Source organism: Scyliorhinus canicula, chromosome 21 (assembly GCF_902713615.1).
Source record: "Scyliorhinus canicula chromosome 21, sScyCan1.1, whole genome shotgun sequence".
NCBI lineage: Eukaryota > Metazoa > Chordata > Chondrichthyes > Carcharhiniformes > Scyliorhinidae > Scyliorhinus > Scyliorhinus canicula.
The window spans coordinates 22,256,941-22,278,253 of NC_052166.1; the positions used below are offsets into that span (position 1 = coordinate 22,256,941).

The following is a 21,313-nucleotide window of genomic DNA, read 5'->3' on the forward strand; positions in this document are numbered from 1 at the left end:
CAATATACACACATGCCAACATGCAACACATGCCAACATGCATACACATGTCAACACACACACACATCCCAACATGATGTGGAGGTGCCGGCGTTGGACTGGGGTGAGCACAGTAAGAAGTCTTACAACACCAGGTTAAAGTCCAACAGGTTTGTTTCAAATCACTAGCTTTCGGAGCACTGCTCCTTCCTCAGGTGAATGGAAGGAGCTCCTTCACCTGAAGAAGGAGCAGTGCTCCGAAAGCTAGTGTTTGAAACAAACATGTTGGACTTTAACCTGGTGTTGTAAGACTTCTTACTGTGCACACCCCAACATGCACATATATGCCAGCATGCTTACAAAAGACAATATTTACACACATGCTAATATTTACACACATGCCAATATACACACACATGGCAATATACACATACATGCCAACATACACACTGTTATGACACCCTGGGCTAGTGCGTGCTGAATTCCAATCCCACTTGACCCAGAGTCGCAACAAAATTTAAATTAATAAATAATCCTTAGAAATACCCAAAGTCTTTGGCCCTTTGGCTGTCCAATAACAACAATCATCAGGTTTGTAAATTTAAACACAATTGTTTTCTATTCATAACAATAACTATAATTATATATGCAGCAAATACAACTGGCTAACGATTACCTAATTTCTAACCCTCCCTCTTTAACTCGCCCCCACTCTCCACACACACACACACACACACACACACTCACACGGAAAACACAGACGGGAAAAGAGGAGTGTAAAAATAATGATGAAAGTTAGAGGATAAAAGTCTTTGTTTCAGACGGATGTCTTCTAACACACCTTCCTTTAGTTCAGGCTTTCGGGTTGAGGTTTCTGCTTTCAGTCTGTAGTGGTTTTTACTGTGGATTCATCCAGGTTCTCTGTAGGTCAGACATATTGCAGCTATGCAGCTGTTATGATGAAAGAGAGAGAGAGATTCTCAGCTTCTTCTCTGAGCCTCCAGGACCTGAATTCCCTATCCTTGGTTCTCTGAAAATCATCCCACGTGGATAGGGCCCAATCACCGCCTGTTGCCAGGCATAACACGCCCTTTTACCAATTCATTGACCCCCCCAGCCAATCAATTGATCTCTCAGGTACCAAAAAACACTGCCAATATACACTCACATGCCAATAAGCATACACATGCCAATACACGCACATGCTTATAAGCACAAACATGCCAATATACACACCCATGCCAATATACACACCCATGCCAATATACACACCCATGTCAATATACTCACATGCCAATATACACACACATGCCAATATTCACACACTTGCCAATAAGCACACACATGCCAATATGCACACACATGCCAATATGCACACATGCCATATGTGCACAATGCGAATACACACACATGACAATATACAAAGATGCCAAAATGCACACACGCTAATGTGGCAAAATGCACACATGCCAAAATGCGCACACGTGCCAAAATACACACACATGCCAAAATGCGCGCACGTGCCATTAAGCACACATATGCCAACATACACATATATGCCAATATTCTCACACATGCCAATAAGCACACAGAGACTAATATACAGACACGTGCCAATATTCACACACAGGTCACCCATTAGGGATCAGCAAACAGTGATGAAGAGGACATTCCAGCCCCCTATACAGCCTGTGGTGTACTCACTGTGGTAAAATAGGAAGCGCAGCAGCCAAGCTCTTCCACAAACAGCAATTAGATAAAGACCAGGTAACCTGTTTTACTAATGTTGGTTGTGGGAGAAATGGACAGAACACAAAGATTAATATTGTTTCCTTCCTTCAACATTATTGCACAGGATTTTTTACTGCCAACTGAGGGGGCAGACCTCAGTTTAACATCAAATCTGAAAGAAAGCATCAGCAACAATGCAGCACTCCATCAGTACTGATCCTCTGACAGTGCAGCACTCCCTCAGTACTGACCCTCTGACAGTGCAGCACTCCTTCAGTACTGACCCTCTGACAGTGCAGCACTCCTTCAGTACTGACCCTCTGAGAGTGCAGCTCTCCCTCAGTACTGACCCTCTGACAGTGCAGCACTCCCTCAGTACTGACCATCTGACAGTGCAGCACTCCCTCAGTACTGACCCTCTGACAGTGCTACGCTCCCTCAGTACTGACCCTCTGACAGTGCGGCACTCCCTCAGTACTGACCCTCTGAGAGTGCAGCACTCCCTCAGTACTGACCCTCTGACAGTGCGGCACTCCCTCAGTACTGACCCTCTGACAGTGCAGCACTCCCTCAGTACTGACCCTCTGACAGTGCAGCACTCCCTCAGTACTGAGGTCTGACAGTGCAGCACTCCCTCAGTACTGACCCTCTGACAGTGCAGCACTCCCTCAGTACTGACCCTCTGACAGTGCAGCACTCCCTCAGTAATGACCCTCTGACAGTGCGGCACTCCCTCAGTACTGACCCTCTGACAGTGCAACACTCCCTCAGCACTGACCCTCTGACAGTGCGGCACTCCCTCAGTACTGACCCTCTGACAGTGCGGCACTCCCTCAGTACTGACCCTCTGACTGTGCAGCACTCCCTCAGTACTGAGGTCTGACAGTGCAGCACTCCCTCAGTACTGACCCTCTGACAGTGTGGGACTCCCTCAGCACTGACCCTCTGACAGTGCAGCACTCCCTCAGTACTGACCCTCTGACAGTGCGGCGCTCCCTCAGTACTGACCCTCTCAGTGCAGCACTCCCTCAGTACTGACCCTCTGACAGTGCAGCACTCCCTCAGTACTGACCCTCTGACAGTGCAGCACTCCCTCAGTACTGACCCTCTGACAGTGCACCACTCCGTCAGTACTGACCCTCTGACAGTGCAGCTCTCCCTCAGCACTGACCCTCTGACAGTGCAGCACTCCCTCAATACTGACCCTCTGACAGTGCAGCACTCCCTCAGTACTGACCCTCTGACAGTGCAGCACTCCCTCAGTACTCACTCTCTGACAGTGCAGCACTCCCTCAATACTGACCCACTGACAGTGCAGCATTCCCTCAGTACTGATCCTCTGACAGTGCAGCGCTCCCTCAGTACTGACTCTCGGACAGTGCAGCACTCCCTCAGTACTGACCCTCTGACAGTGCAGCTCTCCCTCAGTACTGGTCCTCCGACAGTGCAGCTCTCCCTCAGTACTGACCCTCTGACAGTGCAGCACTCCCTCAGCACTGAGCCTCTGACTGTGCAGCACTCCCTTTGTACTGACCCTCTGGCAGTACAGCTCTCCCTCAGTACTGGTCCTCCGACAGTGCAGCACCCCCTCAGTACTGACCCTCTGACAGTGCAGCACTCCCTTAGTAATGACACTCTGACAGTGCGGCACTCCCTCAGTACTGAGCCTCTGACTGTGCAGCACTCCCTCAGTACTGACCCTCTGACAGTGCAGCGCTCCCTCAGTACTGACCCTCTGACAGTGCAGCACTCCCTCATTACTGACCCACTGAGAGTGCAGCACTCCCTCAGTACTGACCCTCTGACAGTGCGGCACTCCCTCAGTACTGACCCTCTGACAGTGCAGCGCTCCCTCAGTACTGACCCTCTGAGAGTGCAGCACTCCCTCAGTACTGACCCTCTGACAGTGCAGCTCTCCTTCAGACCCTCTGTCAGTGCAGCACTCCCTCAGTACTGACCCTCTGACAGTGCGGCACTCCCTCAGTACTGACCCTCTGACAGTGCGGCACTCCCTCAGTACTGACCCTCTGACAGTGCGGCACTCCCTCAGTACTGACCCTCTGACAGTGCAGCACTCCCTCAGCACTGACCCTCTGACAGAGCGGCACTCCCTCAGCACTGCCCCTCTGACAGTGCAGCGCGCCCTCAATACCTGAGTAGGTTTCTGATTTGCAGATTTTAAAGTGAGGCTTGTACCTATAGCCTTCTGAGTCAGAGGTGAATGTGTTTACAACTGAGCCATGGCTGAGGCAGCCCAGAGAAAGGTCGGCAACAGGCAAGAGGATTCTCTTTGAAAAGAGCACTGGCAGCCTGTGGTATAAATTGCCCCTCTCCTTCCCTTCCAGATCACCTGGTGGCTGAGACTTTGATAGACCCAGACGAGTCCTCCCAGACCCAGCAGCCCACACAGAACAAGCGACGGTTGTCCATGATCTCTCAGGGAAGATTCGACCGGAGCTTCTCAGAGGAAGGGGAGGAGAAGCCAGCCGAGGGACAGAAGTCCCGGGTGTACACCATCTCTGGCGAGAGCCAGCTGCTGTCAGATCGGGAAAACGAGGTCGTGGCGGTGACCCCGGTCAAGGGCACGCGGCCTGGGAAGATGGGGCAACCGGCCCTGCAAGGTGCTGGCAGCTCGCACAGCATGGCCGGGCGCTGCAGGAGCTGGGCGGGCAGCAGGCAGAGCTCCAAGGAATGCCCCAGCTGTGCAAAGGCCCCCGTCACGTCACAGCAGTCCGTCAACATGGAACACGGGCAGTCCCGTGAGGCAGCTCGCCATCGCAAGAAGCTGGAGAGGATGTACAGCGTGGACAGAGTGTCTGGTGAGTAGATGGTTAGGCCTGTGTAGAAGTTGTAAAAACATAGTTTGAATTTTGAGTAGTTTAACATGAGATTGGCAGCCAGTTTTGCACATTTAAATAGGTTTAATGCTGATCGGAGAGACCCTTGACATGTTGCCAGCCATGTTGTCTGTGCTAATCAGACACGGGATCTCATGTCCAGGAATTGGCATCTGCTGCAACCCTAAAACAGGCAGGAATGTACCAATCTCTTTCCCGTAGACAGAGAGACTGGAGAGGGCAGAGTTAGAGAGAATTTGTTTTTGATAGAATCACAGCACAAAGGTTGGGCCCAACCTGTCTAATCTCTGCTTGAGTCTCCTCTCACCCCCCCCCCCCCCCCCCCCCCCCCCCCCCCCCCCCGGCATCTAACCAGAGAATCATAGAATCCCTACAGTGCAGAAGGAGGCCATTCAGCCCATCGGGTCTGCACCGGGGGCCTGCTGAAAGAGCACATTACCCAGGGCCACTCCAACCCTCACTGTCACCATAACCCCACCTAACCTGCACACCCCAGGTTACTAAGGGGCAATTAGGCATGGCCAATTCACCTAACCTACACCCACCTAGGACACTAAGGGATAATTTACCATGGTCAATCCACCTAACCTGCACATCTTTGGACTGTGGGAGGAAACCGGAGCACCTGAAGGAACCTCACGCAGACACAGGAGAAAGTTCAAACTCCAGACAGTCACCGAGGCCGGAATTGAACCTGGGTCCCCGGCACTGTGGTGCAGCAGTGCTAGCCACTGTGCAGCCTTGCCACCCAATTAACATATCCTGCCATTACCGTTCCCCTACCTGCTTATCTAAACACAGTGATAACGCTGTGCGGTAGCAAGTTCCACATTCCCACCACTTCTGTGTAACGGCGTTTCTCCTGAACCTTTTATTGGATTTGTTAGTGACCAGCTACTTAGTTTTGAACTCTGTCGCAGGCAGAAACTGCCAGGTTTTGCTAGAATAGAAGAAAGGAGATGAGCAAAGAACTAGAATGGTGAACGGAAGGGAAAGAACGGCCTGAGGAGACAGTTCACCCTGGCCCAGCCAGGAAGGAATTGAACAGACAGCAACTGAGGGGTATGAGAGACTATGGTGCTGCTTTTTAAGGGCCCCTCCCACACCCCCGGCCCCCACCAGGGCGCAGGAACCTGTTGAAAATGGCTGCTTAGCAGCCACTCTCCCATTCCTGTTGACGTTCAAGAGTTTTGCCGTGGTGGGAGCTGAACAATGGCTGAACTGGGCCCTTCGCTGACAAGGAGCCAACACCTCATCAGCCCAGGCAGGTTGAGGTCATGCCACTTCGGAAAGGAACCTGGAGGAATTTCCTGAGCACCAATCGGTGGTCCGTCGGCACTAACCATTGAGCAATATTCACCAATTAATTGCGAATAAAAGACAGTTTTATTAAAAAAGGGAACAGTTCTTTGTGACATTCCCCTCCCCCCTCCCCCTCTTTAAAATGTTGGGCCCTTCTTCACCATTTAATGTGCACAACAGGGTGGGGGGGTGCGGTTTAGCTCAGTTGGCTGGACAGCTGGTTCATGATGCGGAGTGAGGCCAGCAACGTGGGTTCAATTACCCGTACCGGCTGAGGTTATTCATGAAGTGCCCCGCCTTCTCAACCTTGCCCCTCGCCTGAGGTGTGGTGATCCTCAGGTTAAATCGCCACCAGTCAGCTCTCCCCCTCAAAAGGGGAAGCAGCCGATGGTCATCTGGGACGATGGCGACTTTACCGTACCTCACAATAAGTGACCAAGCACCGTATCATTTCCCTGGCCACCATGCTGGCCTCCCGCTTTGTGGAAGGAGTCCAGTCAGGAGGTGTCTGCTCCCTGCCTCGTACAATTGGTGAGCTATTTGTTGGATCTGGGGCAGGGAAGTTTAAAGCCCTGCCTTGGACATGCCTCTGTTCGATAGCCCACTCTGGAGGCAAATTCAAGCCCTGGGTGTTCAGGGAGAGTCGTAACTCCTCCCCACACTCTGAATCAGGTTCAAAAACAATTGCATTACCACTCTGGCACTGTGACTGCAATCCTATTGAAAAATAATTTGCAGATTGTTGCTAGGAAACTGCAGTCTGCATATACGATGTAGTAACACACTCTGGGTTACGATATTCCTGTCTAAATACAGCAGAATGGTTCTACCTGCAATGCTAACCGATCTGAATGGGCAATGCAGATATGACCTGGTGGCCATCAATCTTGGTAATTGCAAACAGAATCTACTATTAACCATAATGGACCTCGATTGCCATTTTCGACCAGTTTCCCCCACCTTAAGCATCTGAGAAATGGACTGCCAATCACTTTTTTCTGCAAGGAAAAAAAAAAATCACTTTTTTTAATCAAGCATTCGTTGCCCACCCCTAATTGCCCTTGAACTGAGTGGTTCGCTCGGCCATTTCAGAGGGCAGTTAAGAGTCAACCACATTGCTCTGGATCTAGTCACATGTTGGCCAGACCAGCAAGGGAGGCAGATTTCCTCCCCAGAAGGACATTAGCGAACCAGATGAATTTCTTTTGGCAATTGCCGATAGTTTCACGATCACTATTGCTGAGGCTAACTTTATATTCCAGATTAATGAATTGAATTCAAATTCCACTAGCTGCCGTGGTGGGATTTGAATCGGTCGCCCCAGAGCATTAACTGAATGAGCCTCTGGGTTGTCAGTCCAGCGACGCTGCCACTGCACCACTGTCTCCCATTAAAGCCTGTTAATAGAGGAAGAGAATTGCAAGCTATTGCTTTGCAGTGGGATCTACTCCTGACTGGAAACCACCCAGAACAATCCGATGAGAGGTCTGACTGGATTGTGACCAGAGATGTCTTACACTCAGAGACAAGGCCTTGCGCGTTCCTGGAGACAAGACTGCCGGAATCTGAAACTTCTGTCTTTGGAATCGAGATGTATGAAGTTCGGAGGGGGGGGGGGGGGGGGGGGGCTGGGTCTGTCAGGGTAGGGATACCCAACCTGAGACTGAGGGAACGACTTGTGGCACCCGAACCCTGGCAATGTGACCTTCGAACCTCGGGCAGCTACAGCCGGTTTGAATTGGGCGGATTTGATGCATTGACGGATTAATCAAGTTTCCCATTTCCCCCGGAACCGGTCCCAATAATCTAAAGCTCTAACTGCATCTCCATCTCTCCAGCCACGCATTCACTCTCTCAATCCTCCTATTTCTGCACTCGCTAGCCCGCGTCATCAAGAGCATTGCAGACGAGAACAGGCTTGGAAGTGTTGTGAACCGTGCGGGGTTAAATGGAAAGAGGATATGGATAGACTGGTGGAATGGCGAACGCGTGGCAGATGAAAGTTAATGCAGAGAAGCTTGAAGTGGTACATTTTGATAGGAAGAACAAGGAGGGGCAATGTAAAACAGAGGTTACATATTGGGCAAAATTTTCCACCTCGTGCCGCGGAGTTCCCGGTGAGGCGGAGAATCCCCCGTTAGTGAAGAAAACGGGATCAGTGCTGGGTGCTGACCGTTTCCGATACTCCTGCTCCCCACTGGCGGTAGGATTGCCAGCAGGGTGAGTTAAATGGGTTATTAAGACCCATTCGCATCCACTTAGTTGGGGTGGGCACCACATTCCCCAGGCCCGGGTTATTCTCCGATCCTCTGAGCCGGGAAGCGCCAGGACGAGAATCATTACAGGACTTGACAAGCGTGGCCCTGACATGGTGGACCGCTTCAAAGGAGTTGCCATCCAAAGGCCACCCCCCCCCCCCCCCACAATGGAAGACCTGCTCACCCCATCTCCACCAGACCTCCCCCCCCTCCACATTGCCTCCCCCACAGAGACCCCTTAAATAAAGAGACCCTCCTGTGACCCCTTAAATAAAGAGACCCCCCAATGACCTCTTAAATAAAGAGACCCCAGTGATCCCTTAAATAAAGGGACCCCACAGACTCCCCCAGAAGAGAGACCCCTCTCAGGAAGCCCCCCCCCCCCCCCCCAGAAGAGAGACCCCTGTCAGGAAGATAGGGAGCAGTCCAAACAGAGGCAGTGAAAAAAAATACTGCATTAAAACCCAGGCAATATACCTGCTGGCTAAGGCACAGGAAGCAACACTTGTCACTTCCTAGAAAGAGAAAACCAGTCAGCTGTGTTAAAACCCCCTCAGATCTTTGAGCTGCGAATCATTCATTCCTTTCCCTTTGATATTGATTTAACTAGGCTGTGAATGACAGCTTCCACACACACACACAGCTGTCAGCATTGTTCCATTCATCTCCCTTCATGGTTGAGTAACTCTGAAGTGCTCTAACCTCAATGTTTATAAACATTAAGCGTTGATTGACAGGTCCTGGACCCCCTAAAACAGAATTAAGTGCTTTCCAATCATCTCCCTCCACGCCTGAGTGATTTGAAGTGATCAGCTGGAAATTGACAGAACCTAACTCTGTTTGAAGTGGTCCATTGAAGGCGATAGGACAGGTTAAGAACATGTTTAATAACAGGTACAGGATCCTGGGCTTTATAAATAGGGGCCTGGAATACTAAGAGAAGCAAGTGACGTTAACCCTGCACAAAACATTAACTCGTCCTCAACTGTAGTATTGCATCCAGTTCTGGGCAGCACATTAAGGAAAGGTGTGAAGACATTGGAGAGGGTATAGAAAAGATATACTGGAACAGTTCCAGGAATTAGGGACTTCAGTTCGAAGGATAGATTGATAAGTTGGGATTGTCCTCTTTAGAGAAGCAAAGGCTGTGAGGGGTATGTTCAAAAATCATGAGGGACCTCGACAGAGAAGATAGAATAAAACTAGTAGCAGAGGGGTTGAGAACCAGAGGACATTGATTGAAGGTGATTGGCAAAAGAACCAGAGGTAACATGAGAAAAAGCCTTATTTATATATATATATATCTCCATTAGAGTTTTATCACTTTTACAGAGAACACAACAAACTTTCAAAACACAACTGGTACATTATTGAACAGTTATTTCTGCAAAGAGAGCAACTGAGAAAGACAGGATAACTTCAGAACAATGGTCTTTAATAATCTGTGCCTCCATTTATACAACGGTTCAATGAGAGAATGGGAGGGGGGAGATGATGAGGCCATAGAAACATGGTGAATTGACAAATCAAGATGCACGCCTTCATATCCAGCGAGATCAAGGCTCATGGAAAACCTCTCAGGAGCAGGTCAGATATGGCGGAGGCTATAAATTTGAGATCAGGGTCCCACACTTTACCAAATGTATCAGACTTAGGATAGAGATGTCAGGAATTCCAAAGGAATACGTTTCATGACTATTTTATGTCAGTTTTGAATCAAAGGGTACATGTCACCGATCCAGGAGCAAAGAACATTTTCCCGAGCTGCAGAAGTTAGGATGTTGTTTTTCATTCACGTCAACAATTCTCCTATCTGGAAGACCCAGATTTAGGAACAATGAATCAAATTCTAAGGACCTGTCAAATGTCCACTCGAGCTCCTTAACCACACCAGACCAATGGGATTGAGTCCTGACACAGGTACATACACAGTATATATCATCACCCTCGACTGCCAGGCACTTTAGGCACATCAGGGATATAGCAGCATCAAACCTGTGACTCAAACTTGGTGTGATATGCAAGAGGTGCAGCATCTTGAACTGAACCTTCTTTATTCTGTTATATGCCAGCTTTTATTGGCATGATCTGGTACACTAACCCATTTTTCTTCACCAGTACTTGATGCTAAGTCTCTTTCCCAAGACTGCAAGGCACCCAATGTACTAACATAGGATCTAGGACACAAGGTATCATGAAACTTGCCAATTAAACGTTTAGACTCCGCAGAAATCAGGATTTGTTCCACTGGTGAAATAGAGGAGTCAAGATGCATGGTTGTCTTGATAAGGGTAACGTTTCAAAGTTGCAAATACTTAAAAAGGAGTGTCTCGGTCTGTCAAATTATTGGCCAAGGTGCTCAAATAATGACAAGGAAGCATCACTGAACATATCTCCCAGCCTATAAATGCCTCTATCATGCAAAGTAATGAATCCATGGTTGATGGAACCATCAATTCACCAGACATGTGTTTCCGATATGAATATATGCTTTAATCTACTTACTACAGAGCCAGCCTGTTACCCGTTGATGAACTGCAGGCTGACTCTGGACAAGGGTATTTATACAGCAGCACAAGGGGGAGGAGTCGTGGGCAGAGCCAAGGGTGGAGCCCTGTACAAGTTCCTGAGCATTCCCAGAGCTACTCCCCCTAGTGGTTGGGTAACGCTACTGCGCTTGCAAAGATACAGTGTGAATTACCATGTTACATTCGCCCCCTGCAAAAAAATCAAGTCCGTCTGGGGTGGTGGTTTACAAAGTCAGTCTGTCCGGTGGTCGAACTGTCCGCTGTGATCTGCGGAGCACCGGGGTTGCAGCCTCTTGCGGTGGCTGGATGGGTGTTGTGTGCTGGGGTACGATGGTGGACTCCAGGGAGGGTTGTATCCGAGCTTCATACTCTCCTGGTTCGACCGGGGACTGGGGGCCCTGGGGGCTGGCCGGCGCGGGTGCGCGGAACTGGTTGGGCGAGCTCATGGGCTCGGGAGCGCAAGGGGGCGGCATCATTGGGTGTAGGGTGAGAAGGACCTTCTGTGGGGGTAGAGGGGCGCTGGATCCGGCGGGTGCCAGATCCCGGAGGGGTACTGTGTCCTGACGGCCGTCAGGGAACTCAACGAATGCGTACTGGGGGTTGGAGTGGAGCAGGCGCACCTTTACAACAAGGGGGTCGGTTTTGTGAGCCCTGACGTGTTTCCTCAGAAGTACGGGGCCCGGTGTCCTCAGCCATGCCGGAAGTGAGACCCCCGTGGTAGTGACCCTGGAAAAAATGAAGAGCCTCTCGTGAGGGGTCTGATTGGTCGCTGTGCACAAAATGGACCTAATAGCGTGGAGCGCGTCTGGGAGGACTTCCTGCCACTGGGAGACTTGGAGCTTTCTAGACCGGAGGGTCAGTAGGACGGTCTTCCAGACCGTCGCGTTCTCCCTTTCCACCTGCCCGTTCCCCCTGGGGTTGTAGCTGGTAGTCCTGCTCGAGGCAATGGCCTTGTCGAGCAGGTACTGACGCAGCTCGTCGGTCATGAAGGACGAACCCCGGTCGCTGTGTACGTAGCTGGGAAAACCAAACAGGGTGAAGATGCTATGCAGGGCCCTAATGACTGTGTGGGAGGTCATGTTGGGGCACGGGATAGCGAATGGGAAACGGGAGAACTCGTCTACGACGTTTAGAAAGTAAACGTTGTTGTTAGTTGAGGGGAGTGGCCCTTTGAAATCAATCGCGAGGCGGTCAAAGAGCCTAGAAGCCTTGACCAGGTGGGCCCTGTCTGGTCTATAGAAGTGCGGTTTGCACTCCGCACAGATCGGGCAGTCCCTGGTGACCACTTTTACCTCCTCGTTGGAGAAAGGCAGGTTTCGGGCTCTGATGTAGTGGGCGAGTCGGGTGACCCCCGGGTGGCAGAGGTCATTGTGGATGACTTTCAATCGGTCAATCTGCGCGCTGGCGCATGTCCCGCGGGATAGGGCATCCGGAGGCTCGTTGAGCTTCCCGGGTCGATACTTACTATCGTAATTGTAGGTGGAGAGTTCGATCCTCCACCTCAGGATTTTGTCGTTTTTAATTTTGCCCCTTTGCGAGTTGTCAAACATGAAGGCAACCGATCTTCGGTCGGTGATGAGGATGAACCTCCTACCTGCGAGGTAGTGCCTCCAGTAACGAATAATGTCGGAGTTCTGAAGCGGAGAGGGTACGGGAGAAAAATGCGACTGGTCTCCCTGCCTGATTTAGTGTGGCTGCTAGAGCTACCTCTGAGGCGTCGCTCTCTACCTGAAATGGAGTGGATTCATCCACCGCCCGCATGACCGCTTTGGCGATGTCCTCCTTGATGCCGTCGAAGGCCTGGCATGCCTCGGCTGACAGGGGAAATCGTGTGGCCCAAAAGAGTGGGCGGGCTTTGTCCGCATATTGAGGGACCCACTGTGCGTAGTAAGAAAATAAACCCAAGCACTGTTTGAGGGCCCTGGGGCAATGGGGGAGGGGGAGTTCTAAGAGGGGGCGCATACGGTCCGGGTCTGAGCCCAGGACTCTGTTTTCCACGACATAGCCGAGGATGGCTGGTCTGGTTGTGCGGAAAACGCATTTCTCCTTGTTATACGTGAGATTCAGTTTCTGTGCCGTCTGGAGAAAACGGTGGAGGTTGGCGTCGTGGTCCTGCTGGTCATAGCCGCAGATGGTGACATTGTCCAAGTATGGAAACGTGGCCCGCAGCCCGTACTGGTCCACCATTCGGTCCATTGCTCGTTGGAACACCGAGACCCCATTAGTGACACTGAAAGGAACCTGGAGGAAATGGAAGAGGCGGCCATCGGCCTCGAATGCCATGTAGTGGCGGTCCTCCGGGCGGATTGGGAGCTGGTGGTATGCAGACTTCAGATCCACCATGGAAAAGAGCCGGTGCTGGGCGATCTGGTTTACCATGTCTGCAATCCTGGGGAGGGGATACGCGTCGAGGAGCGTAAATCTATTTATGGTCTGACTATAGTTGACAACCATGCAGAATTTTTCCCCGGTCTTAATGACCACCACCTGAGCTCTCCAGGGACTATTGCTGGCCTCTATAATCCCCTCACTGAGAAGCCTTCGGACCTCTGATCTGATAAATACCCTATCCTGCAGGCTGTACCGCCTGCTACGAGTGGCTATGAGTTTACAGTCCTTAGTGAGATTGGCAAAGAGAGGGGGAGGAGGATTCGCAGCGTAGCGAGGCTGCAGATAATGAGTGGTGGCAGGGGCCCGCCGAAGCGGAGGGTGAGGCTCTTAAGGTTACATTGAAAGTCTAGGCCTAATAAGAGTGGCGCGCAGAGGTCGGGCAAAACATAGAGTTTGAATTTTGAGTAGCTAGCGCCGCGGATTGTGAGTGTCGCGGCGGTGCGTCCCTGGATCTGGACCGAATGGGAGCCTGAAGCGAGCGAGATAGTTTGCCGCACGGGGAAAACGGGGAGCGAACAGCGTCTTACCAGGTCTGGATGTATGAAGCTCTCAGTGCTCCCGGAGTCGAAGAGGCATGGCGTTTTGTACCCATTGATTTGGACCTCTGCCATCGAATTTCGCAGATGCTTTGGGCGTGATTGGTCCAGAGTAACTGTGCTGAGTTGCGGGTAGTCGGCGGCTTGATCAGCTGTGCTGGAGTGGCCCCGGGATGACTGCCCTCTGAGTTCATAGTTGTACTCTTCCTATGAGTTGTCCGAGCGTGGAGATGCAGGTCGGGCGCGTGGATTGCACGTGGCGGGCGGCGAGGAAGATGGTGTCCAAGATGGCGGCCCCCATGAGTCACACGTGGCCGGCCGCGTGGTGGAGGTTTGCCAAGATGGCGGCCCCCATGGATCGCACGCGGCGGGAGGGGGCGGCATCGGGGCATAGGCCACAGCGTTTCGGGCCCTGCGGGCCTGCGGTGTGGGGAGCGGTTACGTCGTGCCACTGGGGAGTTGGAAGCTGGGGCCCTTTTAGCGAGGCACACTCTTGCATTGTGGCCTTTCCGCCCGCAGCTGCTGCAGGTCGCGTTGCGGGCCGGGCAGTGCTGCCGCGGGTGCTGATTCTGGCCACAGAAATGGCAGGCTGGAGCAGCATAGTGGCTGGCTGGGGCAGCATAGTGGCTGGCTGGGGCAGCATGGCGGCTGGGCGGCCGCGTAGCACAGGCCTGGGGGAGTCGCTGGTCAGGGGCCCATGATTGGGTCGCGGGGTCCGCGGGGAATGAGATGAGGCTGCGGAAGGAGACCTCCATCGTGGTAGCAGCTTCCACAGTCGTTTCTAAATCTTGGGCCCCCTTTTCCAGCAGTCGTTGGCGCACATAATTAGACCTGAGGCCCGCTACAAAAACATCGTGTACAGCAAGTTCTCTGTGTTCAGCCGTGGTAACCGCTTGGTAATTACAGTCATTTGACAAATTATTGAGTTCCCTTAAAAATTCGGCGAGTGATTCTGTAGGCCGCTGGCGGCGAGTCATGAACACATGGTGTGCGTAAACTTCGTTAATGGGCCTTACATATATCTTATCGAGTACCGCTGGCGCTGCAGTATATGAACTGGCCGAGTTTAGTTGCATAGAGATTCTGTGGCTCACCCTCGCGTGTAGTAAACTTAACTTCTGTTCCTCTGTCGTTTCGGCTGAGCTCGCTTCTGCCAGGTAGGCCTTAAAGCACTGCAGCCAGTGGGAGAAGATTTCTTTAGCCTCTGCATCCTGCGGGTCGAGTTCCAGGCGTCCAGGCTTGAGGGCTGATTCCATGATCGATCTTGACTGTTCTTAAGTAGATTAAATTGATGGAACCATCAATTCACCTGACACGTGTTTCCGATATGAATATAGGCTTTAATCTACTTACTACAGAGCCAGCCTGTTACCCGTTGATGAACTCTCAGTGAACTGCAGGCTAACTCTGGACAAGGGTATTTATACAGCAGCACAAGAAGGAGGAGTCGTGGGCGGAGCCAAGGGTGGAGCCCTGTACAAGCTCCTGAGCATTCCCAGAGCTACTCCCCCTAGTGGTTGGGTAACGCTACTGCGCTTACAAAGATACATTGTGAATTACCATGTTTCATTCACCACAATGGTCAATAAGACCTGGTGGGAATTCTGGGCTGCCCCTGGATGGAAGAGAGGGCAGAAGTCAGTTTAGACCTCCCTTCTGATTGACAGATCATCCGCCAAGCTCTAAGAGTATGAATCATAGAATTTACAGTGTAGAAGGAGGCCATTCGGTCCATTGAGTCTCCACCACCGGCTCTTGGAAAGAGCACCCTACCAAGGTCAGCACCTCCACCCTATCCCCATAACCCAGCAACCCCACCCAACACTAAGAGCAATTTATCATGGCCAATCCACCTAACCTGCACATCTTTAGACTGTGGGAGGAAACCGGAGCACCCGGAGGAAACCCACGCACACACGGGGAGGATGTGCAGACTCCGCACAGACAGTGACCCAAGCCGGAATTGAACCTGGGACCCTGGAGCTGTGAAGTATTTGTGCTATCCACAATGCTACAGTGCTGCCCCTTTTTTTGGTCATTAAGGGCAACTTATCATGGCCATTATGGCCATTATCATAATCATTATGAATGATTATAGGATTTTCACGCTTAGCCGAGTCTGACCTAAAGTCCCCGTTTTCTTTCATTCGTTCATGGGATGTAGGCTTCGCTGGATGGGCCAGCATTTATTGCCCATTCCTAAGGGCATTTAAGAGTCAGCCACATTGCTGTAGGCCTGAAGTCACATGTAGACCAGACCAGGTAAGGATGGCAGATTTCCTTCCCTAAAGGACATTAGTGAATCAGATGGGTTTCCACAACAATCGACAGTGGCTTCATGGTCACCCTGAGACTTTTATTCCAGGTTTTCACTGAATTCAAATTTCACCATCTGCTATGGCAGGATTCGAAGCCGGGTCCCCACATCATGACTCTGGGTCTCTGGATTACTAGTCCAGCGACAATACCCCTACGCCACTGCCTCCCTGTAAAATAACAAAACCGGTAAAGGATACACCGACTGGTCAAGCTGAATGTAGGCAGGGTCCTTTCTAATCCAGTCTCTTATAAACCTAAGATGAGAGGCTAATTAGTACATTCTAATATCCCCCCCCCCCCCCCCCCCCCCCGGACCTGGGAGCTGCAACCTGATGAACTTCAAATGAGGCTTCTTTTTATTCCATATCAACAAACTGGCCATTCCATTGATTTCCTTTAAGATCCTGGGAGACAATAAGATTGGCCACCTAAAAGGAAGCTTAGCAGAGGGAGGTGGGCTATCACTCAGGCCGCCCCACAGCATAGCTTCAGACTTTGTCAAAATTATTTTATTAATGGAGAAGGTGCTAAATCTAACTACCACGTCAGTAACTGAAATGTTTGGCTTCGATACAAACAGCAGCACATTGTCAGCATAAAGCGCAGTCTTCTGCTGTTTCCTCCCCACTGCGCAGCCCAAACATCAAAGTATCTTGTCTAATAGCCTCAGGCTCTATAGCCAATGTGAACAACAATACTAGTCCCTGCCTAGGGTACTAGCCCTGCCTAGTGCCTCAGATTCTCCGATCTATAACCATTTGTGAGCCCTGTCACCAAGGCCCTATGGTACAACACCTGTATCCACTGAACATATTCCTCTCCCAGCCCAAATCTCTGCAAAAAAATACATAGCCAAGGATTTATCCCTAAGCAGAAACGTATTGAAACACTATGACCTAGATCGGGACCTAGCTCAAGGAAAACAGGAGCATAGTCAGAGATCAATCAGACATTGTACAATTAAGGAAAGCCAGCACAGATTTGTTATGGGCAAACCTTATTTTACTAATTTGATGTTTTCAATGACTTTTCAGAGAATTGATGAGACTACTGCAGTTGATATGTATATGGGCTTCAGAAAGGTTTTTGACAAGGTGCCACATAGTCGACGTGTCAGCAAGTTGAAGCTCATGTACTAAAAGGGCAATTTAGCGTGGCCAATCCATCCAACCTGCACGTCTTTGAGTTGTGGGGGTGAAACCATGCGGACACGGGGAAAATGTGCAGGCTCCGCACAGACAGTCACCCAGGGCCGGGATCGAACCCGGATCCACAGCGCTGTAGGCAGCAGTGCTAACCACTGCGCCACTGTGCTGCCCTATGAAAGGTTTTAATATGAAAGGTTTTAATAGAGTAAATCTAAAGAATGTTTCCACTTTTGGGGAAGAGCATGGCCAGAGGCCATTAGTAAATGGTAGTCACCAATCGGAATTCAGAAGAAACATTTCATCCAAACAGTGGTAAGAAAGTGACTGCCTTTAAAGAATACTAAACAAGCTTATGAAGGATGAGGGGATAGATGGCAATGATGGTAGAATTAGATGAGAAAAGATGGGAGGAGGCACGACTGAAGCATTAAAAAAACTGCATTAACTGGTTGGACAAAGGCCTGTTTCTATGTTGTATATCCTATGTTGTGCAGTGCATACATGCACTTGGGCAGCACGGTAGCACAAATGATTAGCACTGTGGCTTCACAGCGCCAGGCTCCCAGGTTCGATTCCCTGCTGCCTCGCTGTCTGTGCGGAGTCTGCAATTTCTCCCGTCTCTGCGTGGGTTTCCTTCTGGTGCTCCGGTTTCCTCCCACGGTCCAGGGATGTGCAGGTTAGGTGGAATGGCCATGATAACATAGAACATAGAACATAGAACAGTACAGCACAGAACAGGCCCTTCGGCCCTCGATGTTGTGCCGAGCAATGATCACTCTACTCAAACCCACTCTATACCCGTAACCCAACAACCCCCCCTTAATCTTACTTTTAAGGACACTACGGGCAATTCAGCATGGCCAATCCACCTAACCCGCACATCTTTGGACTGTGGGAGGAAACCGACGCACACACGGGGAGGACGTGCAGACTCCGCACAGACATAAGTTGCCCTTAATGACCAAAAAAAGTTAGGAGGGGTTGTTGGGTTATGGGGATAGGGTGGAAGCGAGGGCTTAAGCAGGTTGGTGCAGACTTGATAGGCTGAATGGCCTCCTTCTGCACTGTATGTTCTATCTATATATATCTATCTATCTATCTATCTATCTATCTATCTATCTATCTATCTATCTATCTATCTATCTATCTATCTATCTATCTATCTATCTATCTATCTATCTCTCTCTCTCTCTCTCTCTCTCTCTCTCTCTCTCGCTATCGCTCTATCTCTCTATCCATCCATCCCCACAGAACAGGACTATACTATATGTTAAATTGCTCTAACCATGAAGAAATCGTCAATTCTAGTATGACGTTGATAAGGAGCGAAAAAAGTGTAAATTCTTTATTTCTACGATGTCTAGGCATTCCACACATATCGACGCCAACTCCCTTGCCTCCAGGGTGGCGGTAATTTCTGGTTACAATTAGAGTCCCGTCCACAAAATAAATAGTTGAAGCCAGCTCTGCAAAGTTATATATATTTATGTATGTATGTATGTTACTTTGTTAATAAATGTTATTTCTTTGTATCCTGAAAACTCATGCTGGATTCTTCGTGGCTCTCACAAAAATTATCAAGACAGATCCTCCATATACAACAGTGTGTTCCCGGTCTCTGTGCCTCATCAGGTCCGACCATTGGCCCCTGTCGCTGCCACGTTTGGTCCCAGGCAGCAGGTGGTGGCTGCAGTTCGCCGCCGTCCATTTTAAAGTGACCTTCACTGAATCGCTTTTCAAACCCCTCCCTGGATAATCTTTTTTGAGTGAAATGGGTTTTCCTTTTTCAGATGACGTTCCAATTCGGACTTGGTTCCCAAAGGAAAACCTCTTCAACTTCCAGACGGCAACCACCACAATGCAGGCGTGAGTATGATATTTTTGTCATCGTTTCATATCAATCTGCTGCATTTGTGTGGAAAAGCCTACGGCATGTCTGCTAATTGTTGGACCACTGTCGCTGAGAGAGAGGAAAGTCGCGTCTGCTTTTAAACCTGACATTGTTCAAAAAGGAATCGCGACACAACTTTCATAGCAAGATCTGTGCTTATTGAATGCTGCACGGTTGATCTTCCATCTTTTAAATAACATCTGTCCTCTCATGTGGAGAAAATAGGCCCCCGAGCACTGTTTCAAAGAAGAACTGTCATGTCCCCTTCAGTGTCCTGGCCAATATTCATCCTCAGCTCATACCAGAATCTGTTTGCTCTTTGTGGAAACTTGCTATGCACTTATTGGCTGCCATGTTTGCCTGTGTAACAACAGTGACTCGACTTCAAAGAGTAATTAATTAGCTGCAAAGTGCTTTGGGATGTCCGGAACAATATAAATGCTAATTCTTTCTTTAATTGAGTACCATTGGTTGGAAGGTCCAATCATCCAGACTGTGTTGGGAGTCTCTGTTGGTTCAGTGACATATTGTTTAATGATTGCATGGCGGGCACACAAGAGCTAAAAATTCCCTGCCGTGGGAATTTCTCACAAACCTCTCTGACTCACGGTGGAGATAATGTGCCCAGGTTTGAAATTCAGACAGATGAGATAGTCATCAGATGTATCATTCTAGGCAGCAGTGATTCTCTCTTTATGCGAGGCTCTGTGAACCAACACTAAGACACAAACACATGAGCTGTGGGGACCCTGTGAAGCACCTTGGGATGTTTTACTATAGAAGGTGTTATTGTGTATGTGTGTGTATACGAGTGCATGTGTGCCTGCGCATTGTGTGTGTATACATATGTTTTGTGTGTGCATGTGCGCGCATGATGTGTACGTGTGTGCATTGTGTGCAGGGTCTGGGGACAAGGCAGGGGAATGGCACAAAGTCATAATGCTCGTTTGGAGAGCTGGTACAGATACAATGGACTGAATGGCTTCCTTCTGCAGTGTAACAATTCTGCGATTATATAGAATCATAGAATTTACAGTGCACAAGGAGGCCATTCGGCCCATCGATGCTGCACCAGCCCTTCGAAAGAGCACCCTACTTAAGCCCATGCCTCCACCTCATCCTCGTAACCCAACCTAACCGTTGGACACTAAGGGACAATGGGTGGCACCGTAGCACAGTGGTTAGCACTGCCGCTTCAGTGCCAGTGTCCCTGGTTTGATTCCCGGTTTGGGTCAATGCCTGCAGAGTCTGTATGCTCTTCCAGTGTCTGCGTGGGTTTCCTCCGGGTGCCCCAGTTTCCTGCTAACCACTGTGCCACTATGCCGCCCTATTCTATGATTCCTCAAACAATTGATACAATCTCTTAGCATCCTACATATCAAACCCCTTCAGATCTTTATGGGTTTCAGTGAGATCACCTCTCGTTCTTCTAACCTGCAGAGAATATGGGGCAGGATTCTCCAGTTGGTGACGCCGAAATCCCGTTCAGCGATCGGCCGGAGAATCTCCCTTTGCTCACTCTTCAGCCCTGTGCTCACGGACTGACAGTGCTCCTGAACCTCCGTCCCCTCAAACAAAGCGTACTCGGGGAGTACGCCGCAAGCCATTGGGACAGCCTCAGGACGTCACATGAGGCCTTCACCCGATGCTCCGCCCCCGATGGGCCGAGTTCCCAACAGCGCGGAATACTTATGTTTTTTTTCCGTGGACCCCGTGTGGTGGCTGCGGACTGTGTCCAGCGCCGCCACAGTTGGCGGGGGGTGGGGGGGGGGGGTAGAAAGAGCCACTCCGCTGGCAGGGGTCCTTTGCCGGGGGCTGGAGAGACTGGTGGGAGGAGGTCCAGGGTTGTCGAGGGGGTTGCAGGGGAGCAGTTTTTGGCAGACCGTGTCCGCACGCGGCCCGCGCTATGTAGCACGTGCACATGCGTGGCCACGGACCCGGCAATTCTCCAGCCGTATCCACAGGTAAAGTTGGGGGCTTTCACACTGCATGCCTGCGAGCCCCCCACCAGACTGAGGATCAGTGCAGCTTCTGCACCGTTTTCTTTGGCGTGAAACACCACCATTCGCACGCCGGCGTCAGCACTCAGTCTTCAAATCGGAGAATCCAGCCCTATAAGTCCAATTTACCCAGCCCTTTATCAGAGGGCCGCTCTGTCATGCCCCAGGTAGCAAATCGGTAAGTGGAGAGGTTTAGAGAGGGAGTTAGAGAGCTGAGGGCAGAGATAGCTAATGCCCCATCGTTGGTGATGGTGAGGAAGTGCGCAATGCATATGAGGTTGGATTGGAGGAATCCAGATATCTTGGAATTGGAGCGTTTGCGGGGCTGAGGGGGTTTAAGAGACAGGGCGGTTGAGGCCTTGGAGAGTTTGA

The 21,313-nt window shown here is 50.4% G+C and overlaps 1 protein-coding gene across 2 annotated transcripts in view; it reads left to right on the plus strand.

Moving 5' to 3' along the window:
• Window positions 1-21,313, plus strand: part of nsmfb (NMDA receptor synaptonuclear signaling and neuronal migration factor b) — a 104,795-nt gene that overhangs the window by 16,321 nt on the left and 67,161 nt on the right. For both annotated transcript variants that reach the window (XM_038782241.1, XM_038782240.1), the window contains exons 3-4: window positions 4,056-4,529; window positions 18,841-18,916. In XM_038782241.1, coding sequence (XP_038638169.1) covers window positions 4,056-4,529; window positions 18,841-18,916 — 550 coding nt within the window. The remainder of the gene's footprint in view (window positions 1-4,055; window positions 4,530-18,840; window positions 18,917-21,313) is intronic.